Source organism: Vicia villosa, linkage group LG4 (assembly GCF_029867415.1).
Source record: "Vicia villosa cultivar HV-30 ecotype Madison, WI linkage group LG4, Vvil1.0, whole genome shotgun sequence".
NCBI lineage: Eukaryota > Viridiplantae > Streptophyta > Magnoliopsida > Fabales > Fabaceae > Vicia > Vicia villosa.
The window spans coordinates 7,359,740-7,386,282 of record NC_081183.1 but is presented as its reverse complement, the minus strand read 5'-3'; the positions used below and the strand labels follow the sequence as shown (position 1 = coordinate 7,386,282).

General features: G+C 32.0%; 3 protein-coding genes across 3 annotated transcripts; 1 reads left to right on the top strand and 2 right to left on the bottom strand.

The window, feature by feature from the left end:
* The first annotated feature begins 288 nt into the window (after nucleotides 1-288).
* LOC131594398 (cyclin-dependent kinase D-3) lies at nucleotides 289-4,744 on the top strand. The gene is made up of 7 exons (XM_058866514.1): nucleotides 289-631; nucleotides 1,164-1,462; nucleotides 1,546-1,654; nucleotides 3,098-3,223; nucleotides 3,444-3,679; nucleotides 3,771-4,085; nucleotides 4,167-4,744. Exons 1-7 carry the CDS (start codon nucleotides 527-529, stop codon nucleotides 4,213-4,215), a joined length of 1,239 nt encoding a protein of 412 aa, XP_058722497.1. The 5' UTR covers nucleotides 289-526; the 3' UTR covers nucleotides 4,216-4,744.
* Nucleotides 4,745-6,014: 1,270 nt separating this feature from the next.
* On the bottom strand, nucleotides 6,015-10,081 carry LOC131598754 (protein DETOXIFICATION 16-like). The gene is made up of 8 exons (XM_058871328.1): nucleotides 9,835-10,081; nucleotides 8,064-8,608; nucleotides 7,622-7,708; nucleotides 7,460-7,516; nucleotides 6,962-7,200; nucleotides 6,640-6,758; nucleotides 6,446-6,532; nucleotides 6,015-6,197 (listed from the first exon to the last, which is right to left on the bottom strand). The coding sequence occupies exons 1-8, from the start codon at nucleotides 10,033-10,035 to the stop codon at nucleotides 6,111-6,113; spliced, it is 1,422 nt and encodes a 473-aa protein (XP_058727311.1). The 5' UTR covers nucleotides 10,036-10,081; the 3' UTR covers nucleotides 6,015-6,110.
* Nucleotides 10,082-21,900: 11,819 nt separating this feature from the next.
* LOC131594397 (protein DETOXIFICATION 16-like) lies at nucleotides 21,901-24,666 on the bottom strand. Its single transcript, XM_058866513.1, has 7 exons — nucleotides 24,306-24,666; nucleotides 23,456-24,000; nucleotides 23,122-23,208; nucleotides 22,978-23,034; nucleotides 22,487-22,844; nucleotides 22,315-22,401; nucleotides 21,901-22,216 (listed from the first exon to the last, which is right to left on the bottom strand). Exons 1-7 carry the CDS (start codon nucleotides 24,573-24,575, stop codon nucleotides 22,157-22,159), a joined length of 1,464 nt encoding a protein of 487 aa, XP_058722496.1. The 5' UTR covers nucleotides 24,576-24,666; the 3' UTR covers nucleotides 21,901-22,156.
* Nucleotides 24,667-26,543: the final 1,877 nt, after the last annotated feature.

Genomic DNA, 26,543 nt, shown 5'->3' with positions numbered 1-26,543 from the left:
CGCGTCTCTTTTTATGTTTATTTTTACGTACACTACCTTTAAACCTATATTAAAGTGATTAATTTAATTTAACATATTATTATTTCACTTCACACTTAAAATTATGATTAATTATTTTTTATATCGTGAATTGAACTAAAGACATGTTCAATTGAATGAATTAGGTTTAGGTTTACAACCTGCATAAAAAAAGAATGTATCTTTAATGGCAATGGATTCATTATAAAAAAGTGTATGTTTATTGGCATTGAATTTATTATTAATAATTGTAGCCCAATACTTTATCAAGTATAGCCGTTGCATCTCCCACACGCTCCTGTTCTCTTTTTCTCTCCGTTTTGTGATTCCACCTACTCTCTCTCTCTCTCTCTCTCTCTCTCTCTCTCTCTCTCTCGCAAATCTTCAATTTTTCATCTCAATTTCAAACCTTATTGAAATTCCCAATTCACACTCCCCAAACCCTAACCGCTACCCGCTCCTTAATTATCGATTTCCGTAGCTGCAATTGACAATCCTTGCCGCAAAAATGACTGAATTAGATCCGTCTAAGAAAGTAGCTGATAGGTATCTCAAACGTGAGGTCCTTGGTGAAGGTACCTATGGTGTCGTTTACAAAGCCATTGATACCCAGGTAAATCTTGGGGTTTTCCTCTAATGTCCAGTTTTTCGTTTAATTTGTTGAGTAATTGTGAGAAATTTCAATGAAAAACGATTTTTTTTTTAGTTTTTTCTTTCTGGGTTGTGAAAATTGGAGCTTTAAATTAAATTTGGAAGTTGTAAGAGATGTTTGAATGTGTTATAGGTAGATGGGTGTTATAGGAATCTTGAAATAAGAAGAAAAAAAATGCATTTTTACATTGAACTTTGGAGTAATGTAACGTCTCATATTGCATTTAGTATTTGGGCTTTCCTAGGATAATATTCATGAGCATGTTTCTTAAGTTGTTTAAGTTTAGATTTTATGCAGTTGTGTAATTTTCTTCTAGTAACTTGCAATGGTCAATTCGAATTTCAAATTTTTTTGGAGTGGTGACTGGTGAGGGTTACTAGTTGATTTTGTTCTGGATATAAGATGTATTTATTCAATAGTGAAAATGATTTCACATCAGTGGTACTATTATGATCCTGTGGTCCTTACAAAGATGTATTTATTTTATGGACAGACGGGACAGACGGTTGCTATTAAGAAGATTAGGATTGGCAAGCAGAAAGAAGGGGTGAATTTTACGGCTCTTAGAGAAATCAAATTGCTTAAAGAGCTCAATGATCCAAATATAATTGAGTTGATTGATTGCTTCCCACATAAAGGGAATTTGCATCTTGTGTTTGAATTCATGGAGACAGACCTTGAAGCTGTCATAAGAGACCGGAATATTTTCCTTTCACCGGGGGATATCAAGTCTTACCTTCAAATGACGTTTAAAGGTCTTGCTCATTGTCACAAAAAATGGATATTGCATAGGTGGGTAATGTAACTGGTTTGGTCATTAATAATTGAAATGTATTATTAGTTTATAACTGAAAAGTTTTCATCTGTATTTTCAGGGATATGAAGCCTAATAATTTGTTGATAGGACCTAATGGACAGCTGAAACTTGCTGATTTTGGTTTAGCACGGATATTTGGAAGCCCGGATCGCAGGTTCACTCATCAGGTTAATTTTTTATGTACAATAGCATGTGAATCCTTTGGAAATTGTTGGAAAAAATTGTGTGGCCATCCCTATGTTCAGTTATTTGTCATTTCGTTTGTTTGCTTTCATTGCAGTGGTACAACACTATAAATGTGTTGGATTGAACAGGTGGGTTTATTCCCACACTGCCTAGAGATATCAGATATAACCTTTGTAGTGCTTATAAGGTTTGGACAATCCTCAGCTTATAAGCAAGTTTGTGAGCTGAGTTAGGATCAAAACATAAGATGATATCCGAGCTATCTTAGTTCTATTATCGCCCATATTATCCAAGCACTAGACCCAATAGCCCTTGGCAATTAGGAAAAACCCAAATCTCGCATTAGCCAGAGATAACACCTAATTAGAACATATAAAGTCTAGGTTGAGTTATTTGTTGTTGGGGGTTGCTTGCATCATCAGCGGTCCAGGTCTAACGTGAATGGTGGTGTTGCAAAATCTGCCTTAATAGCCGCCACCCCTATGGTCTTTTATTTCGCCACTTAGTCTGCATTCATTGCACTGGTGCAACACCTTTAGTGTGCTTGGTTGCGCATCAGGCCCAGTAGCCTTGTGTCTAGACAATCATCGTATTACAAGCCGGCCGGTATTGTAGAGTTGTGTTAGGTCTTACCCAAATTCCAAGGGGGAGTTTGTTTCCCGGTATCAAAATTTAATTCCAGGAATAATTTCCCCAGGCATAACTTTGCAAGAAATAAATTTTTGAAATAGTGTTTGGGTAGTGTTGTTAATTTCCAGGAATCTTATGCTTTATTTTCAATATGTATTCACAAAAATAGATATTACAATTCATAAAATACTCTTCCGGCTAAACTGGTCTTATAATAAGATATCATTATTATTGTGATTTCTGAAGTTGGCCAACGATTGGAATAATGCCGGAATAGTGGTTTTATTAGTATGTGGAGAAGTTGAATATGAATATTATATGAATATCTGTTCTAGGTAACCAAATCATTATTTTGTTATAAGAAACAATGGCACTGGAGTAAAAGCACTTTTGTAGTAAACTTGCAATATGGAATGAAGGTACTGCCAGAAATATTTTTAGAATCCACAAACAAACGCCCCCTAAGATGAACTAATTTCTTTTGATAAAACCCAGCATTCTTAGTAAACTGAATATAAATCAAATTATAGCATTAGTCATCCCTTCCTCATGTTCTTTAATTGTGATTTTCTAGGATAACCATATTAGTGATGTATAATCTGTTGAACTAGTAGCAGCTTATATTCAATCTTCTATGGGATGAAAAAGTTCTGTTTGAACCCTTGTCTATCCTTAAATTTAAAAGTTTATAGTCTCTACACGTTAACTTTTGCATAATATTGAACATTACTTGTTTTGTTTTTATGTCTGTATTCTGCACTTTCTCTTAATGAATCTCTCGAATACTTGAATAGGTGTTTGCACGGTGGTATAGAGCACCTGAGCTATTATTTGGTACTAAGCAGTATGGCCCAGGAGTTGATGTTTGGGCTGCAGCCTGTATATTTGCTGAGCTTCTTCTTCGTCGGCCCTTTTTGCAGGTAAATTATGATTCTCATAGTGATGGATTATTCACGTGGTAAATCATAAATGGTTGATATTTATGGAAATGATGGGATATTTTGTTTTTCTTCTCTTCACTTATTACCACTTATTAGCCATATATCATTTTAGGATGAGAATAACCATTCAATATCATGACTGTGTGCTTCAGCATCTTTCTTTTGGATAATAATTTCATGACTTGGGTTTTATTTGTAGGGTTCAAGTGATATGGACCAATTAGGAAAGATTTTTGCAGCATTTGGAACTCCATCTCCTTCTCAGTGGTCTGATATGGTATACCTTCCTGATTATGTCGAATATCAATATGTGCCTGCCCCTCCTCTGCGTTCTTTATTTCCAATGGCAAGTGAAGATGCTTTAGACTTGTTGTCTAAGATGTTTACATATGACCCAAAGGAACGAATTTCGGTGCAGCAGGCATTAGAACACAGGTATAATCTTTTAAAGATTCTGTTAACGAAAAAATTAAGCAATTTATTTCTTTTTTCGTTTTCCTTAATTTAATCTCCTCTTCCACTTCAGATACTTTACTTGTCCTCCTCCGCCCACAGATCCAGATAAGCTTCCAAGACCAGCCCCTAAGAAGGAAATTAAGGAATCAGATTTGAATCCACGTGAGGGTCCCACAGTCTTATCACCTCCTAGAAAGACTAGGAGAGTAATGCCAGGACGCGATGGACTTGAAGGAAGTTCGTTGCAAGGAGACAAGGTTGATGATACTCATTCTAACCGGGAACAGGCCGCTGGTGATAATATAGGAAAAAGTGATCCCGCACCAATGTCACTTGATTTTTCTATCTTTGGATTAAAACCTCCAAACAGACCAACAATTAACAGGTTAGTCGACGAGTAGATAATAATATTGATCATCCAAACGTTTCAAAGCTGCATAATAATGGTTTTTCTTTTGTTCTGCAGTGCTGACAGATCACATTTAAAAAGAAAATTAGATCTAGAATTCCAGTAACAAGAATGAACATTCTATATATGACCGTGCACCAGTACAAGACGATTGTTGCAATGAATAAGCTTTTATTGTATTTCTGTCATTCCTTATCTTTGTTGATCTGCATGAAGAAGCTGCTATGAATGTGTAGAGATGTTTAAATGAAGAAGTTGCTGTGCAAGCTGATAAGCATCTCGTTTCAGCAGCAGTTCAGTTCAGAGACCCAAAATAACCTATCATAGAAGAAAATGACACAGTAACCATACTCTGTTGACCCTTTGTTCTCAATTTGTGTTCTGTGTAAAAAAAAAAAAAAACTCGTGCAAGTACACGGAAGAAGGCAATGCCGAGGGCATTTTCTGTAGCCATTGCTGTATCTGACTTATGAGGTGCAGTGTTTGGTGAAACCGATTTTCGACATTAATTTGTTATTCATCATAAGAGAAATTATTGTTTACACTTTGAGGGTAAAACATGTACTTTTTGGCTGCTTCTGACAGGTTTTTGTTTACTGAACAAAATATTTTGAAAGAGATGTTGCTTGATTGAATGCTTTTATGAGTGTGGTTTGTTCCATAGCTGGATGAATGGTTTGTTGATTATTTTGCCAAGAAGTTTATAAAATATGAAGTGTATACTTTTTGAATTAGTCAATTCATTTTTTTTTAAATAATAACGTTATTAGATAAAGGATCCACGCAAAACAAACGATTTAATTAAGAGACTAAAAGCCGATTTCAACCTAATTTCTACTATCTCTTCAAAAAAATACACACCCAAACCTTTTAAATCCTCTCTTTTATTTTTTTTTTCTCCTATATTTTGGTTTATTAGTCTGGAGAGTAAAGTTTCATCGCTTAAAGGTGAATAAGTGGGATGTACGAAATTCGAATCCACGCCTTATGATATGATGTTATTGGAGTATAGACCAACCAAAGATATGTTTACTATATTTGTAAAGTTGGTTAAGTGGTTGGTTAGTTAGTTAGGATGGTTAGGTTGTGTAACTAACTTCAAGTTAGAATGTGTAACTAACTTGATGATTTTAGCTTGTATAAAAGGAAAACTTTAGCTTCTCCAAATATGATGAACATAATATCAAAGCAACAAGATCTTGATTAACCTTTCTCTTCTTTCTCTTACATGCATGAATGTTCAATGAATGTTCATTCAATATGATATCATACGCCTAATAGAGACCATTTTTCGTTGCATCATCATCATATTCGTTGAAGATTAAAGCTTCAAAAAAGCTTTATATACTGTAAAACATGTTATGCATCAAGTTTTAGAGAAACTTCATTGGCCGAATTAAATATTTCACCATAGGATTCACACCATGGAGTTCAAACTTCTCAAGCAACATCAACAAAACTTGCTTTTTCGGGTTCTGCAAATACGTTTGCATCAAAACTGTCAATCAAGCTCTAAGAAAACAATTTCTTGCCGTGGAAATAACAAGTTGAAGGTGTCATCGTCTAAAAAAAACTCCACAAAGTTTGAACTAACACCATACAATTTGATGTTGATGTACAATTACCATCTTAATTGGCTTAACAAAACAATGTTCTCAATTTTATAGTAGGACATTCAAATAATATATAAAAATAATAGCTATATTCCACCTTAATCCATTTCATACACTATTTTCAAAAGTCATCCATTTTTCACCCATTCTCAAATAGAAATTCAAACAAAATTTCACATCATCCAAATTATATGATACATATGAAACAAAATAAAATGAAATGCTAACCTAGTTATATTAATAACCGAAAAAGGTGTAAGAAAAATGTGATTCTTTTGATGATATACTCAAATAATAATTATGGTTTTAATTAAGTTCATGATACTGAATTTTATTTCTATTTTCTACATAAATTTTCTACTCATAAAATAACAGTTTAGGTTTCTAACTATTTAGCTGCAACATTAATTTCTTCAAGGGGAAGTGCATTAACTTGACCTCCATTGCCTCCTACTCTTATTGCAGCCTTATTTGCCTGAACAATGTAACATAATCTTGTTAACATTGGTAATTAAAAATTGTTTGAAATTCTTACAACTCGATACTAATTCGACAAAAACAGAGAAAAATTAATGTATTTTTCAAAATTCACCTATAAATTTTTCTTTATTTTTGTAGAATAGGCATCAATTCGGTTGACATCGCAATCATAAAAGTCAGTATATCCGTAAACCACTAAATTTGTGTTGATAAAAAAAATCATTAGAAATTGAGAAAACTTACTTCTTTATTCCAATCAGTGCGCATTGTGATGATAACAAAACACACGACTTGAATAATAAGTGCTATTGTAAGACCTAAAAATAATCCCTGTATTTATAAAGAATCAAGATAATCTCAAATTTAGAATAGTTCTAAATCAACTAGTTTAATCACTTCTGAGCAATATTATAAAAGGGATTAAAAAAAAGTCTTACCTGTCCCTTCATGTGGAGGATAAAAGCAAATACAACAGAACAAGGAATTCCCACAAGATAAAAAGATCCTAGGTTAACATATGCACCAAATTTCTGCCAACCACATCCTCTGGCAATACCTTTTCACACAATTTTCACACAATCAAATAATTAGTTAGTTTTCGATCCATGTAACATTCAGAAACAATGTAGTATTCCTCTCGTCTTATTTATAAGAGAAAATTTGTTTATATATATATATATATATATATATATATATATATATATATATATATATATATATATATATTAAATAATCAATGTATCTGAGATATATTATTACCTTGGAATGCTGTTTGAAATGAATCTATAAAGATAGATATTGCGACAATCGGTGTCATAGAAGACACATAAGAGACTACTTCACGTACGTTACTAAAAGCTTTGCCCCAAACTTTCCATACCGACAAAAGAAAAGCAAACTCTATAACTCCAAAGGTTAAGGCCATGATTAAGGTCACTATTACAGCTAAATATGCAGTGTTTGGACATCCAGCTCCTAGTTCGTTTGAGATTCTTGTACTGTTGTGTAGAAATATGTAATGAGATTCATATTGTTAAATATTATACTCTCTGATCTTTAATATAAGAAAAAAAATTATTTTTTAGATTTATTGAATAATCAATATACAATATATTTGATTTATTATACAAACATCTGCGTTGATTATTCAATAAAACTAATAAATCAAACTTTTTATTATATTAAAGGCTAAGGGGATTATTAATAGAGTTTATCATGATTAATCAAAATAAATACAGTTTAACATGAAAGACTAACCTTCCAGCAACACTAACTCCAAATGGTACCATCCAGAACATACCATTTATATTAACACTGAAAATTATATTAAAAAAAAAGAGTACATTTGGTCATATTTAAGAAATAAATAAATATAATATCAAGAACATGGAGTTTTCTAATTATTTAAGAGAAACTAACCATATAGAAAGCACTGAAGTTTGCAATTTTGGATTAGAAAGAGCACCAGACAGAAGCACCATTATTTCAAATGTCCATGATTCCAAACTATAACATAACAATAATGTAATATAGATGCAATTAGATAGATATTTTAAAGAATAACAAGTGTTTAATACTCCATTCGGGTTTTATTATAAAATATATATTTTTTTAATTTATTGAATAACTAAGTCTTATGTATCTGAACTATATATATAAATTCAGAACCGTCTTAAGTTTTTAAAAGCTATAGACAATCTTCTACACTCTAAAAGATGGGTTTTATATAGATCGGAGATATTAGTTATTCAATAATTTTAAAAAATAATAATTTATTTTTAGAATTGAGTCAAATGAAGTATTTAGCCTTTTTTTTTTTATAATAAAAAAAAGTATTTAACTTTTGTAAAAAATATCATACCAAACCATGACTGCAGAAGGAAAAGCAAGTTTGAGGAATTGAGGAATATTGTGAAGAGATTCCTTTGAAAGACCAACCCAAGTATTCTTACAAGAAGATGATAGCTTGATGTAAAATGCCAATAGTATCACATTAAACCAATTGGAGATACAAATTGTGATAGCAGCTCCTTCAATACCAAGTCCAAATTTTATAATGAAAACCCAACTTAGAACAACATGTATCAATGTAGTGAGTCCACTAGTAGCCACCATAGGAAAAGTAATGTTTTGTGTTTGTAGGAATTTAACAATGCATCTAAGAAGGCCATTGGCTGAAATGCTTGGAATTGAGTAACGAGCAAAGAGTTGAGCTTGTGATGCAATGGCTCTGTCTTGATGTAGTAGAATTAAAATGGGTTTTAAGTATGCCAAAATAATTGATAATGGGATACTAACAAGAGTTGTAGCTATCATTGCTCTTTGTGTGTAGATTCCAACCATGTGATATTGTTTTGCTCCATATGCTTGACCACAAAATGTGTCTAGTGCACTTGACATACCCATCTAAACATACATTAACATTAGTTGCAAAGAATAGTATAGTATATTTTTTAGTCAACTAATTCTGAATTACACAGTGAACCAACTAATCTGGTTTCGTGGTTCAGAGGAACGACTAATTAAGCCTGATTCGTAGTTGCAAAGAATAATATAGTATTTTGATCAAAGAAAAATAATATTGTATTTATCATTATCTTTGTTTTTATAATTTTATTTGTAAAATAATTATCAATGTTATCATTTTCAATAATAATAATTTTATTCTAAATTATTTTTTTGAAATAATATTATCATCATGATATAAGTTTTAGATTTCCCAAAAATATAAATTTTACAATCTAAAATTTGATAGATTAATAAACTAAGTAATTTATAATAAAATTAGGGATATTGACAACTGTTGTACTTTGTTAGTAACACCAAAATTGTTAAGAAATTTTGTCAATATGTAAAATATATTAAAATATTTGACTTGTACTAGATTAATAATTTTAAAATTATAAGCAAATTATTTCTATTAATAATGTTCATAAAATATTCATTTTTCTTAAAAATAAGAAAAATGTTAACATTTACCTTAAAAACACATTTCAAATAATCTAACATGTGTTTAATTCTACAATGATATAAATTAATCTAGTATAATTGATTATGATTAAAAGTAAATTAGACGAAGTAAAGAAATTTTTATATTTAAATACATTTACATAAAAGCGTGTTCAACATATCCAGATTTAAAAGCTATAAATTTGAACTTTAACTTTGAATCAACTTTATAGACAAAATTAATTTTACCAGAAAAATAATCAAACATATAGAGAAATACATTCATTATTCAATGAGTCTAAAAAGAGAATATTTACTTATAAATCAGGTCGGAGTAGTACTTGAGATAACAACGCTTCTCTAGGCAGCGTGTGGAATGGCCAACAACGGACTTTTTTTGATATATAATCTAAATGGAGAGTCAAGTTAAAATTAATTTTATACATTCAAAATTAATTTTAAATTCCAACCCAGATCTAAACATAAGGCATATAATGTAAACAAAAATTTAAAAAAAATCTTAAAAATAGTGCATGAAGTGTTTTTGAAACACAAGTTGACATGATACTAAATATATTTTAGTAGTGCAATGAAACATGTCTACCATGACTTTCAACAAAAATGAAGAAAGTGAAGATCAATAAAAATGAAAATGAAAAATGAAGAAAATGATATCAACATACCAATACATTGAAGCCCATGACATTGACAAATGAAATAGCCAAAGAAGCACCAGCAAGAAGCAATTCCTCATTCAAATGTCCAACAAACATCAAAGATATCATTTGTAAGCTGTTTTGAAACACACAAACCAATATCATTGGACCTGCTAGCCATAGTTGTTTTTTTGCTTCTTCTATAATCTCTTTTCTCTCAAATTTCATTGTTCTTTCTTTTCTCTCTCTCTTTGAACTCTCCAAAACAAAAACACAAGTGTTAACACAAGTGTTTTTTCTAAATGGATTTCACTTGAAAACAACACTCTTTGAAGACTCTTATAGTAAAAATAGCAAAGTTCTTTTGAATTGAAACTTGGCTTTTGTCTAGCTTGAATTAGGAAAAAAACAAATATGTTTTAAGAAATATCTTTAATTACAAAAAATATTTTGATATCCATTGGCTTTATAGTCTCTGACTATTTCTACACCTTACATAAAATTAAGTTCAAATTTCAAAGTTGTCACTAATAATAATAATGAAAGTGTAGCTTAATTGAATTGAGTCAACACACTTTTCCTTATTTTTTACAAAACATTTTTTATTTATTTTTTGACCAAACAAAAAGATATCTTGTTCAATATGTATAAGAAAAATGATAATTTTTAAGAAACAAGATCCTCAAAATAAATTTCAAGATCTTAAAAATAATATTTTGAAGGAACTTTTTGAAGATTTCAATTAAGTTGATAAATGAAAAATATATGTTGGAAAAAATTTTCAAGAAAAATATTGTCATGAAAAAATGCAAGTTTTCAACCGACAACATTTCTAACAAAGTAAAAAAAAATCCTAGCAATGTGAATTTTTTTGAGAATTTGCAAAGGTTTAAGAGACCTCGAAAAATAGATATATTACTATAAATTATATATTTTGTAACTGATTCTTACTTCCGTCATTTATTCCACTGAAGTAATATATATTTAACCGTGATGAAAAGTGTTATCTATATAAGCGATATTTGTTTCACTTTTGAACAGAATTGCGTTTTAACTCCATAAGTGAAACCTTAACCTTTAATTCCTTATTTTAATCTTCTTAAACGTCCGCACAACACTGCTTCCCAAAAATCTAACAAATCTTCTCCAACTTGCATGGATCCAGAAAAGATGTCATGAAACTTGCAAGACAGAAACAAGAAACTCATTTCTCTGGCTTCCTCTTCACATTTTCGGTAGGTGAAAGATTTCCACCATTCATGTTATAAGTTATGTTATTGTTGTTGTTCAAACTATTTGTCGTTTAGAACTTGTAATTTTTCTTGTTGTTGAGACACTAAACCATATAGGTTGTATGTTGTTGTTTTTATTTAGTTATTTAGTTATTTTTGTTGAGTTGATAAATTTTTTAGGGTTGTTTTTGTTGTTGGTAATATGAGATTAAAGGTTTTATGTTGTTATTTTTGTTGAGATAAGTAAAAGGTTTATATTATTGTTGTAATTTTTGTTCAAAGGTCATCAAAATTTCCAAAAAAATTTCAAAATTTTACCCTACATTAGAATTTGAACCTAAGACACATTGATTGCAGCACAACATGTTTACCACTACACCTTTTCACCTTTTGTAATTTCATTTGCAAATGAGATATATATTTATTTTAATCTTTGTCTTCTTCATTTTAACTTCTAGGTTTCAACAATCTGACTAATGCTTTCCTCAACCTGGGTTTTTCAATCTAGGTTTCAACATCATTAACCCTAAAGCCCCAAATTCATAATATAATTTGTAGCTTAATTAATAAATTAGGATTCCAAGTAATTAAACAATTTTCACTAACTTTAGCTTAATTCTTTTTTTTTTAATTCTAAGAAAAAAAATCATATTCATGAACATGGCCTTCAATGATTCATGATAGAAAAATTTAAAAGTGATGGAAATCGGAAATTTGAAGTCTGAAATAAGACGCTTTCCTCAACTTAGGTTCTTCAATCTGGGTTTTAACATCATGAACCTTAAAACCCAAATTCATAAGTTTTAATTTGTAACAGTAACAACAATTGCATAGATCGTGCGAAATTTGCTCAACTTGGTTTCAATATGGGTTTTTTAATCTGTAACAACAATATTTATAACAATAATATATTTCTCAACCTGGGTTTCAATCTGGATTTTTTAATCTGTAACCATACCAAACGATTATGGTTAGATGTGATTATTATATTTAACCAGTACCAAATGATTTGGGTTTCAACCAGTACCCGTGCGTCCTAAATAGATTTGATTATGAAGAAGAAGGAGATGAAAGGTCAAGGTGAAGACGAAAAATTTGATATAGGAACTTTTTTAGAAATTAATTTTGTTCTCGTTACTGGATGAAGAAGAATTCTTTGAATTGTAATTGCTAATTAAGAATGAGAAAGTTAATAATAAATAATTAATAATACGTAAGATAAACATTAATTGCAAAGTGATGTAGTGGTAAGTGGATTCTCTTGAATGCAACGCGTACAAATATGTGCCACGTCAGATGCCACCCAAGCAAAAGTTGACGTCATTTAAAAAAATGGACGGAATGAACTAACGTGGACCTTTTTGAACAATTAAAAGACCACTTCGAAACTTTTTAAAGATAAGGGACCATAATGGATCCCAACTTTTTAAAGATAAGGGACCAAAATGGACCCTGAGATAAACTTAAGGGACCAAAAATGATATTTACCCTATTTTTGTTGATCCAAGTAAAAAGTTTGTGTTATTGTTGATGTTTTTGTTTGGTTATGTTGTTGTTTTTGTTGAGATAAGTCAAAGGTTTGTGTTATTGTTGTAATTTTTAATATTTATGTTGTTATTTTTGTTGAGTTATGTTGTTATTTTTGTTGATACAAGTAAAAGGTTTATGTTATACTAATGCTTTTGTTGAGTTATGTTGTTGTTTTTATTGAGATAACTAAAAAGTTTGTGTTGTTTTTATGGTTTAATTTTGTTAGTTATGTTGTTGTTTTTTGTTGATATTGTTTTTTTGTCATATGTTGTTGTTAAGGATGTTACTCCTTGTACACCTTTCATTTTGTTCAGCACAACATGTCTAGAGCACAATAAATTGATCGAAGATGCAATTAAGTTTATTATATCGTATGTGGATTGAGTATTTTATTAACTCTCACTGAATATATAACCTCTCAAATTGAATTAGAAAAATAATAATTTAAAAAATTAAGCTATATTTTAAGAACAATTTACACTAATCAATATTTTCGAGCTTTCTATAATCCATTATTAGTATCTCGATCTTTAACCGTTAGTATTTGATTTGATACTTCTAGTTCTTCAATCAACACTTTCTTATCGATTAATTAACACTTCATTACATTACAGTTTATATATATATATATTTATAAAATTTTACTTTAATTAGAGAAATGAAATTTATAATTCTCACAATAATTTTATAAGTTAAAGATATTTTAAATTGAAAAAGATTATATTTTTAAAAAGTTGATATAAATATTTTTCTTTATAGTTTTACAGAAAATTAACCATGATATATGTTTTAAGTTATATAAATTTTTTTTACAAAATATATATGTTACAATTAGAAAATTTGTATATTTTTATAACATATTCCAATTATATATGTTAAAAAGGAAATTATGAAAATTTATATATATATATGGGACATATCAAATGTGAATTTTGACTATAATAAGAACCGAGAATTTTTAATAATAATCATTGGATTTGAATTAATGGCTCAGATTTACCTCATATTTTAAAATATTTAATTAATGTTTAAGTGAACAAGATATTTATGAAATATGTATTTAAAATAAGAGGTAAATCTGAACCATTAATTCAAATCCAATGGTTATTATTAAAAGTTATATATATATATATATATATATATATATATATATATATATATATATATATATATATATATATATATATATATATATATATATATATATATATATATATATATATATATATATATATATATAACTAAGAATATAACATGTCACTAAACACCCTAAATTGCCCTTGATGACAAAATTATTTTCTCTTAAAAATGCCCTTTTTAGTAATTTGCTAATTCAAAAATTATACCAACCAATGACATTACTTCGTTCCTCCAAATGACACTCTCTTCTAATTTTTCCAATTACCTCTTTCTTAACATTTCTATATATTACCCATTGGCTTTTTCCTTCCAACCTTTCGAATCAATACACCTTTTCAACTTGCTGAATGACACCGGTCTCATTTCTTAACTCTGAACTTCACTTTTCCTTTTTCTCCTTCTCTCTCTGCAGTGAAAACCCAAAGCCTCAGACCCTAGCTTCCTCGTTCGAAAATCACCATCGTTGCACCCAGAAATCATCATCCTTGCACCTCTTGTAAGCTATCGATTTCAATGTCTTCCTTCTGTTTTTGATTTCCATTTTCATCTTCGTTATCGATTTCCTAAATGTCTTTCTTCTGTTTTTTGTGATTTTCCACCTATGGTTAACTATGTTTTGTTGTTATCAACTATGAAAATATTTGCTAATAATTCAGGCCGGAGGGAGTACATGTTAATTTGTATTCTTTATTCTCTCTTTATTGTTAGGCCGTTAATATTGCAATATCTTATGAGAATAAGTAACTTATATGAGAATGATGGAGGAGAAAAAAAATGACACATAATCTCCATCATTTATTTTAATATCTAATGGTTCAGATTCATTCTCACATTCTCATTTAAGTTATCCATTCTCATAACCATTGATAATCATTAATCCAACGGCTTTAATTAAAGTTTTATATAAAAAAATATTTCCAAAAATAATTAGATTAAATGATCAATTAAAATCGTTAGATTAATGAAAATCAATATTTAAGATTTGAAGTAAGTGTTCAACACTTACTCTTGGAGTAAATATATCCCTCTTCATATATATATATATATATATATATATATATATATATATATATATATATATATATATATATATATATATATATATATATATATATATATATATATATATATATATATATATATATATATATATATATATATATATATATATATACCTTTTAAAATAAATGAGATGTCAAATATTCAAATTCGCATCCTTCTATCCATCCTTTTATCCAGTATCTTTATATAACTACCAAACTGAATTGATTTAAAAAGATTATTACATGAACAAATAATTTAGAAAAAAAATTGATATAGTACATCGATGGTAATAAAGAGGAGTATTATTTATAACACTTTTAATTTAAAATCTTCTACCTTACATTTACAATAAATGTAGATTTTAGTAAAATTATTAATTTTGCTTTTCTTTAAATAATATTTTATTTTAATATACATGAATTAATTAATTGAATAATTTGTTTTCTTTGACAAAGGAGAACATATTAGAGAAAAACTTGCATGGATACGCACATAAATCATTAGTGTTAGAAACAACCAATAAGAAAAGAGAAATTTTTAAATTTATTTAAAATTTAACTTCTTTTTTAATTGGATTCATGGAGTGGTTGTGATTGAGTAGGAGAGAGAAAAAAACTATTTTTGTTTTTTAATTAATAAAAATTTGTGATTGGCTGTTTGTAAAGCCACTTGTTATGTTTGTGTTCATGCAAGTATTTTTCAACATATTATTATCTTTTTTTAAGTATAAATTTTTTTCTTGAGTGGAACCGAAAATTACTCCATGTTTGAGAGCAAATTTTGTCATTGATTAGAGTAGGAGTAGGACTGATGTGTGTAGGATTAGAGTAGGGCTAGAACTTATTGTCCAAATACACATCTTAATGATGATGAAGTAGTTTTACTATTCTAGGACTAGAAATAGGACAAGGATTGTTTGTCTTGTCTCCCCTATATCAAATTGCATGGTTCACACTTCACATGTTATTGCATGCATGCCCGGGACCGCTTGAAAGTTAGGATCTTCAATTCTTTCTATCAATTTAAAATCGGACCATCATCTACTCCTATATTAACCATCTAACTTAATTTTGGTGGATTCTTCAAAGTAGTGTCATGCATGCATTACACTTCCCAATACACCTAGTAGTATGAGGAACTTTCAATCAATTAAGACAAACTTGTTCCTTTGAAGGAAGCAGTGTTAGTGTCGTCTCTTTCAAAATACCAACAAAGGATAATTTACAAAAGAGAGGAGTGTTGAATGAAAATTAATTGGTTTGTCCTTATGGATGTAGGTTGATGGAAAGTGTTTCTCATTTTTGTTTAGTCTAAATTAAATAAGCACGTGTGGTCCGAGATTCTCCGTTGGTTAAACATATATATTGTAATGCACAATTGTGTTATGTCAAACTTTCATCAGTTCAGAGGATTATGCAGATCAAACAGAAATAAAATTGAAAAATACAGTGTAGTTTGGTTTGTTAGCATTTGGGTAATGTGGAAAGGGCGTAATGAAAAATATTTCAAAAAAAAGTCAGACCGATAGAGGATTGGGTCGAAAAAATCAAAATCTTGTTTTGGAATTGGTTGAGAAGTAATAAAGCGACAGATTCTCCTACCCTCTCAACAAATGGATGATTTGTCCAAGACAGTGTTTGTGGTTTGTCGGGTGAAGTTGCAGCTCTCAGTATGTTGTGCAGGTTGCAGGCTCTTGGAGTCAGGTTGTTGAGTGCTGCAATCGTACTGTCTTTTTTAGGCGAAAGGTTGGTTGTTACGGGGTGTTGCTAGTGGCTTTTAGTGGTGGAAGGAGGCTTGAAGTTTGTTTTGTTGTTCTATGTATGCTGGTTGTTGTGGATGTGTTTTAGATAAATGCCAACATTTAATAACTTTTGAACTCTCCATAATAAAGTTCGCAGGGAAGGTGTCTTGTTAAGCTTGAGGTGAAAGCAGCGACACAGAGGTGTTGCAGATGTTCGTCCATGATTTTTTCCATCAGCACCGACGTTAAATTCTTGTGGACGGGACGGTTTCTGTCAAGCAACTTGTTTTTTTGGGTGTTTTTGTAAGATATTGAGATCAACCGTGTGAGAATAGTGCTTCAGAGACTGATTTTTACATATAAAGATTTACAGTTCATTACATGTTATAGTCGATGTGAAACTTATATACAAATATAAATACATATTCTATTAACAAATAAATACATAGTCTATCACACCCCGCAATCGAAGCGGGATGTTGACAGACGCTTTGACTGGTCCTAAAATCATCAAATAAAACTTTAGGGAGACCTTTGGTGAAGATATCAATAATCTGGTGTCGGGAAGGTCCATTTCAGTGTGTTTTGTGCACTAATGCTGGATAGGATTGTCGCATAGCTAGATAGTATTGACACTGTCACAATACATAAGAGTAGCCTGAGAAATAGGAAAATGAAGCTCCAAGATAAGGTTGCAGAGCCAACATGATTCTGAAACCACATAAGCAACGCTTCGGTACTCAGCCTCTACATTGGAACGATAAAGTGTAGGTTGTCACTTGGAAGACCATGAAATTAGGTTGTCACCTAGAAAAACACAATAACCCAAAGTAGATGAACGAGCTTCAGGACATCCACCCCAATCAGCATATGTGTAGGAAACAAGCTTCTCGATAGGAGAATGATAGAGATGCAATCTGTAACACCCTTCTAAACCTCACGACAATTAAATAAATATTTCAGAGTACATGAAACAAGGGTGCCACAATTATGTTTAAAAAAACAAACATCATACGTCATTGCCATGCATTCACTGAGGAAATTCAACATAATTCATCATAACTCATAAAATAATCTCATGTCAACACAGCGGAAATCCAACATTCGGATGAGTATAACATCTTTAATACTACATTCCAAAATAAAACCAAGATCATAAAAGTAGAGTTATTAAAACATGAACCCTAAGCTAACGTTCCCCAGTGTTACAATTATCAGAGCATGACACTTGACGCTAAACTAACACACTGACTCATGAGTTAATCCTCACCGAGTCGAAAGCCGCTATCTTCAATCTGAAAATGACAACATGTAAGGGTGAGTCTCATTCTCAATTAGAAAATGTTATAAGTTATAAATAGTAAGACATCATTTGCATATTATTCACCCAATTGCAATTATGATCAGATTCACAACAACACTCATCAATCACAACATATTATAACATTGGACAATCTTCCATTCATGTTATAATAATGCAAATATCCTAATGCAATGCAACTACATGCATGTGGTACCAACATCATCAATGGGATTAACCTACCGACCGATCCAACATCGTCGAGATACGGCCCTGCCAGCACAGATTCCACACAATGGGAATCATGCCCTTCACTGATCCAACACATCGTCATGGATACAACCTCATAATGATTATGAATGCATGCAAACATATATGAAACATACTTATACCATCGTCAAGTCTATGAGTAACATCATCCAATACTCAATCCATCATCATCGATCATCATCAAGCATGTATATATATATATATTAACATCATTCACTACAAATCAATCATCATCATCATTATGGACATACATATAACCACATCAATCCTCATCATCGTCGTCCATAAAGAATATACATGTATTCCCATCATCCAAAACAAATCAATCATCATTATACAATTCTTAACAATCATCACATAATCATGTTTTCAAACACATCTTATATTGTCACATTTCATCATATATGTCAACAATACATCATCCATCAAATTAACAAAATACTCACATCATACTCATATCCTTTCATAGAATATCTCATAAGCTTCATTAATACAATCAAACAAATCATCATATAACTCATGCATTTAAACATAGCATGTATTGTCATATCTCATCATATATATACACAATACATCATTCAACAAGCAAATAAATCATGATCTAAAATAATCAAAGTTACACCTAATTTCATCATCTAAGAACATACATTATTTCATAAGGTTCATCATGCTTGAAACGACACTAAAAACGAACATACGGTTTGAAAGTTATGGCTTTTACAAAATATTTTATTTTTCAAAAACAAACAGTGGTAACCGGTTACCCAAACCCCAGTAACCGGTTACTGCATCTCACGTAGCCCAGAGTTTTGTTTTTAATAGGGGTAATCGGTTACTGCCATTTCAGTAACTGGTTACTGCCTCCCAAACTTCATTGGTAACCGATTACCCAAACCCCAGTAACCGGTTACTTCGTACCTGTAACCCCAAAATTGCCATTTTACAGCACCCGTACCATTCCACATTCCATCCAATGTGTACCATGACATGTTAAATCACCAAACAGTACAAGAATACACCTTTTAACACAACTTTAGCACGTTTTAATGGTAATCTAACATCATACATAACATTATTCAATCAATTTATCAAATCTCCCAAAACCCCAATTATCCCAAAACCTAACACATATCACAATCGGCATAAACAACATACTCATTCAATCCCACCATCTATAATCTCATAATAGATGCTAAATGGAAGAGTCCCCCTTACCTTAAGGTTGATCTTGAGTCTCCCTCTTTTCGCGCTTCTTCACGTTCCCTGCTCTTCTCACGTTTTGAACTTTTCTTCTTCTTTGCTTCTATTCTCTCCTTTTCCCAATTATCTTACTTTATGAAAATAAAGCAAAGTAACTTTAGTAATAGGGCCTACCAATCACACCCCTTCCATTACTAACCACAACTTGGCCCAATAACCTTATTTATTGGCAATTCTCTAATAAGTTCAATAAAATGCCAAATAATTTTTTTAATTCAATTTAAAAAATTAAGTAAATTAAATTAAGAAAATATGGAGTGTTACACAATCCAATTTGTAAGGTGCCATGAACGTAACATAGGATGCGTTTTAGTGTAATCATGTGCTCAGTGCAAGGAGCATGCATGTGAAGACACATTTGTTGAAAAATATAGGAGATGTCAGGACGGGTAAATGTGAGATACTGCAAAGTACCAACAAGATTCCAATATAATGTAGGATCATCATATGGAGTGCCGACAGAGATATTGAGCTTCTTCTTTGTGTCAACTGGAATAGTGGATGGTTTGCATGAGGTCATGCCTGTTCGAGCAATAATATCGCCGACATAGGTACTAACTAATAAACAATCCTTCTGCATGTTTTTTCACTGCAATACTTTGAAAATAGCTCAGCGGTTCTGATCCTTCATAGCAAACTCGGAGGCAAGGAGTGCCATGATAGATTTATGTAGGTCATGAGAGGAGGTGATGAGAATGATGTCATCAACCTAGAGTAAGATGTAAGCCATGTCAGAGCCACGACAATATATGAAGAGTGAATGATCAAAGGTGTTCTGCTGAAATCCAATGGTGGCGACAAAGTCAGCAAAGCTCTATTACCATACGCAAGGAGCTTGATTAAGACCATATAGTGATTTTCGCAAGCGGCGCACATAATCTAGGTGATGAGGATCACGAAAAACCCAGTGGTTGATGCATATCGACTATCTCATGAAGTTCACCATATAGAAATGCATTATGGACATCTAATTGATGAATAGGCCATGACTTAGACAGAGAAATGGTAAAGAACAGTGCAAATAGTTGTTGGTTTAACCACATGACTGATTGAGTCGACCCTAATTGCTTTCTCTTTTTTAACTTCCTCTCCTATTATAGGTAAGTACACATCATTTCCACGTTTTCATAGATAGACGAGTGACATAGATAATGATCTTCATAGTTAAATGTTGAACACTCATTCCAATAAATAGATAACTATAGAACTCTCGCAAGGACAACATACTACATCGTCTATTCTGAAAGAGTTCTGGTGGCCCCTCCAACGGGGAATTTGCACTTATACCAATATAATACGCTATAAGCTCAATTATCATCCATCATATATAAATCACCCCATGTTCAATCTAAGGTATAATTCCCATCATAATTCACTCTACCTTCTTTTCATTCACTTCATGACTTAGACATTAGAGTGTCAACCTTGCAAGTATACTCCACACTACTGCACCTCCACATCAAGAAAACACCTCACCAATTTATCGATAACTCATAATAGAATAGTGTTAAAGTGGTTGAGGATGATTTTGGTCCAAGAAGAAACACCTTCAAATTTTGCCTTATTGTTTTGAAAAACAATAAAAAAAAGTACCATGAGCTAGAGCATTTTTTTATGTATTTGACTATGCTTGCAACATCAAAGATTTAGAAATCTTTAATCTTTGGTGTAATATTAGGCTGAATCTTTAATCTTTGGTGTAATATTAGGCTTGGCAGCAAGTAATCTAGTATCATCCAGGATGTCGATGGCATTAGTGAAAATCTAAGTAAGTACTCCCTCGATCTCATATTATAAGTAAATTTTATATTTTAGGCTCATTGAATAATTAATATATCCGGTCTATATGTAGACCAAATGCATTAATTATTCAATGAACCTAAAAAGTAGAATTTGCTTATAATATGAGACGAAGGGAGTACTTGAAATCACCTAAGAAAAGTTTCTTTTATGGAGATGAGAAGTGTTGTGAAATATCTTTATGATGATTTGATGAAGAGAGAGTTATCATATTTAGAATGATGAAAGCCAATTGAAATGAGAGTTGTGGAAAGTCTACTCCATCTTGTTGAATAATATAGGCTTTTGCTACAAATATGAATAGTTTATTTGTCTCATTTATTTAAGTGAAGATAATTAATTTAGGGTTGAGAGAGATAGAGAAAAAAATAAGGATTCAAAAGAGAGAAAAAGTGAGAGAAATCTATTCTCGTTTTTCTGCCACTAATGTCACTAAATTGACGATCGCAAATCCGTTAACCGTTGGATCAAACTCAAGTTTGGAGGGCATGGCACAACACCTGTATCTAACTTTTTACCCTTCAAAATTTGAAAACAAGGTCTGAGTTGAGAGATATATGTCTCCCACTCAAGTTGCATATTTGAGTAATTTTTCAGCTCTTTGATTCTTATTTGTAAGCTAATTTGCTTTGTGATTTGAAATTATTAACGCTATTTTGTGAATCCGTTGTGTATTGTTCTGTTATTGTGTCTGAATTTCCTAATAGGTTGTTATATGTTTGGGAAATTTTATATCCGCTATGTATTGTTTTGTTATTGTGTCTTAATTTCTCATCACCAACTCTTACCAATGAGAATTTTTCCTTTGGAGAAAGTAGTTAGAGACCATTTATTGCATAAAAGTATCAATATGGTTCGGATAAAACCAAGTAGAAGTTGGTGAACATGTGGTGCCCGAATACATTTGTCACTAACATAGATCACATTTACATTTACTAACACCTATAAACAGCACATGCTCTTTTTCCTCAACATTACATGAAGATATTGAGTAAGAAAACATTACACTAAAGTACATATCCTTCACATTCTTCATGAGACTAAGCTCTCTGGCGTTATTGAGTTATAAACTCTATCAGTAGCCTTCTTTGCCTGAATAAAAGAAAACCGAAAAAACGAAAAACTATGTCAGTACACAATAATGCATCACATGAATACTAAATGAAAGAGATTATTAATAAAAAGTTAACCTGTTTCTCCCAATCCGTACGAATTGTAACGATCGTTAGAGAAAATACTTGAACAATAAGCGCGCATATAATCCCCAACCATAGTCCCTACATTAAGTTCTTATCAGCAATTTGAATGAAATGATCATGTTGATTCAAGTGTGTCAAAGTTAGTTACAAGCTATTTTCTTACCATGCCACCGATGCGAAATACAAAAGCCAATACAATGCCTAATGGAATCCCAGCCAAGTAGTACGATCCCATATTGACATAAGCACCGATTTTCTGCCAACCACATCCTCTAACATTGCCTGAAAGAACACATTGTAGTCCGTCTAGGAAGTTTGATAACGCGAGAATCGGCATCATTTTTGAAATATATTGGACGACTTCTACTTCGTTGGTATAAGCATAGCCCCATATATTGCGTAAAAGTATCATCACCGCTCCGATTAAGATGCTCTCGATAATTCCAATCACAACAGCAACGCACACAGCCAAACGTGCAGCCCACGGATGACCAGCACCAAGTTCATTCGAAACACGAATGCTGCAAAAATTGATCACATACTATTGAAACCACACTCGCGCACGCACCGTACACACACTAAAATGAGGCTTTTTCATATATGTATACTATTGAAACCATGCTCGCGCACGCATCACACACAAGTTATACTAACCTTACAGCTCCACTGAGTCCAAGAGGAATCATCCAAGTAGCTGATACTGTGCTCAAGCTAACGAAAACGAGTCATCAATAACAATAATGTCAACTGTCAAGTATGTTTAACACGATTGAAAAGAGTATGAAATAAAGAACCAACCAGATAGATAGCACTGAGGTTTCCAACTTCGGATTAGGAAGAAGACCGGATATGATAACCATAGATTCAAACGACCACATTTCCAAGCTGTTTGACATGATTCATTGAGATTAGAAAAACGAAACAATACACGAGAATCACAGCTCAAAAATAGTCATTTCGGTCCTTAATTGTACGAGGCAGTGTCACGATAGTCCTTAAATGTATCAAAATTACTTCACTCCGTAGTATGTAATTTTGACACATTCAGAGATACTACGCTAGTAACAACGCTTCACGCGTTTAAGAACCAGAATGATTATTTACTCATAAGTAAACAATTTGTGGTATATACCAAACCATAATAGTTGAAGGAGTTGCAATCCTAAGAAACATTGGGATATTATGAAGTGCTTCTTTGGAAAATCCAGTCCATGTTTTTTTACATGAACTCGAAAACTTGACATAAATTGTAAGCATAACAACATTCAACCAATAAGATATAGAATTTGCTAGAGCAGCACCACTGCTTCCAAGTCCAGATTTGAAAACCAAAATCCAACACAAAAGAACATGTAGTAAAGTTATGACACTAGAGAAAAACATCATTGGAAACACATTGTTTTGTGTCTGTAAGAATCTGTTGAGGCATTGTAGAAGACCATAAGCAAAAATGCTTGGAACCATTAGCTTTGCATAGTTACCAGCTTCTGTAGATATTTCAGGATCTTGGCCAAGGAAAATGAGAATGGATTTAGTGTTTATCCAAATAAATGTTATTGGAATGCTTGCCGTCATTAGAATCAAAATTGCTCTTTGCATGTGTATGCCTAACATTCTGTACTGTTTTGCTCCATATGATTGGCCACATAATGTGTCCAACGCACTTGCCATTCCTACCTGTATTTTGACATAGTTAAATCGTGGCTAACTAGGAAGCGCAGACACAGACACAGACATCGCACACTACACCAACACTAACACATCGACATCGATAATAATTTAAGAAAATAAATACATTAAACGTAACCATAAGTGTCGGTGTCGTGTCAGTATTAGTGTCTAACACTGACCCTGACGCACTTTTTATTCAAAGATGTCAATGCTACAGAGGTGGCTAACCTACACGTAGTCTTCGAAAACTTAAAATCTCAAAGTGGATAAGTTTCCATATGATTGTAAGTAGGGAAAGAAATGAAACTGACCATTACATTGAAACCAGTGGCAGTGGCAAAAGAAGTGGCCATGGAAGCACCAGCCAGAGGCAACTCACCAACATGTCCAACAAACATGATAGCTATAACTTGTAGGCTATAATTTAACAGGCTAACAAATATTAATGGTCCTGCTAACCATAAAACCTTCTTCACTTCTTCAACAACTTTTGTTCTTTCTCTTTGGTTTTCTACATCTTGTTTTGAGTTTTGAATCAAAGGAGATTGTAGAGATGAGTTATGTTGGTGTTCTGTGTCCATTGTTCTTGTTTCTGAAACAAAGTCAGAGGAAAATGAGATGTGTTGGATCCACACATGCAAGTCACCATGGTCGTTATCATTGGACCAAAATTTATGTTTTAAAAATATAAAAATATGAATTGTGTGATCTCAAAGTAATTTTAAAATTGGATTCTTTAGGAAAAGAATATTATGTACGTCATTATAGTACATTTACATGTGTTCCTAGGGGCACAATGTCATTGTCAATGTTTTTTTACTAAACAATATTTAATGCAGCCTTCCAAGAAGAGTACAAATTGATTATGATATCTTTTAATTATTTCACTCCATGGTTTTTGTTCACTTCTTTTTAATAGTTTTCTAGTTAGATTTAATTTAACAGTCATTATTTGTTGGAATTATAAAATATTGGAATTATAAATTTGTATTTAGGAGTCAATACATGTACCTAGGAGTCTATGCCTAGAAAATTACATACATGCATCTAGGAACTAGCAACATCCTTGAAAATCTTATCTTGTATTTACTCTCTAGTGTGTATATAATCAAATTACTTGAGTGCATTAGGAACTCAAGCATTTTACCAAATATTCAATTCTCTACATGGTATCAAGAGCTCTCGATCTTGAGAGACTTGCTTCCGCATAAACCCTAGCCGTCTTCATTTCGGTAAATCCTAAGTCACCTTCATCGTGACAATTTTTCCGCCTTCATTGCAGCCTTGTTACCCTTCATTGCAATTTTTCTGCTGCCTTCATTGCAGCCTTGTTACCCTTCATTGCAGCCTTGTTACACTGTCCGAAACACCTCACTCAAACCCCTCTTTATTTCTTTCATATGTCAACCCTTCATTGCTGTCTTGTAGGCCCCTCTTGAGGAATATTTCATCTTCTTGTTATTTTTATTTTTAGCTTGCTTCTAATGGCTAAAAAAAATTATGCTGATTACTCTTTATCATTCACCGAGGATGAGGTGAATCATTTAAAGGTTATACTTGACTCTGTCAGTAAGCCTTTTGGTAGTTGTTCTCGACCGATGACCGGCTTGAGCGTATGCTCTCAATCCTTTAGTGTTTGCGATAAAATCCCTAAGAATGCTTGGATTTTGGACTCTGGTGCCACCGACCATATGACATTCAATCCCAGTTGGATTTCATCTTACACCTCCTCTGAGAAGAACCGTTATGTTACGGTTGCTAATGGTTCTTATGCTCGTATTGATGGCTCTAGGAGTGTTAACTTGCAACCTTCACTTCAATTACAGGATGTGCTACATGTTCCCACACTCTCTCACAACCTAATATCTGTTCGTAAACTCACCCGTGATCAGAACTGTAAAGTAATATTTTTCACTTCTTATTGTGTTTTTCAGGATCTTACCACGGGGAAGACAATTGGAGTTGCTAAGGAAAAGGGAGGGTTGTACTACCTATCTAATGAACCAAATTGTTCGAAGGTGTTGGCTTCCTACTTGCAGACTGAGTCTTCGGTGTCCTCTTCTCATTCCGCCGCACAAATTTGGCTTCAGCACAAACGTCTTGGTCATCCACCATTCTCTTTAGTTAAGTCTATGTTTCCTTCTTTATTTTTACATCATTCAGTTGAGTCTTTTAAATGTGACGTTTGTGAGTTAGCTAAACATCATCGTGTCTCTTTTACTCCTAGTTCCAATAGAAGTGTTGAACCTTTTGATCTCATACATTCTGATGTATGGGGACCAGCACCTATTTCTAATATTTCGGGTGCTAAATGGTTTGTATCATTTATTGATGATTGTACTCGAGCAACTTGGATTTTCTTGATGAAGGATAAATCAGAAACACCAGAATTGTTTATTAGTTTTTTAAATATGGTACAAACACAATTTGGCAAGGGGATTAAAAGAATCCGCTCTGACAATGGCAAAGAGTATGCCAATCACATCCTTTCAAATTTTACCAGTCAACGGGGAATAGTTCATGAATTTACATGTGTCGACACCCCACAA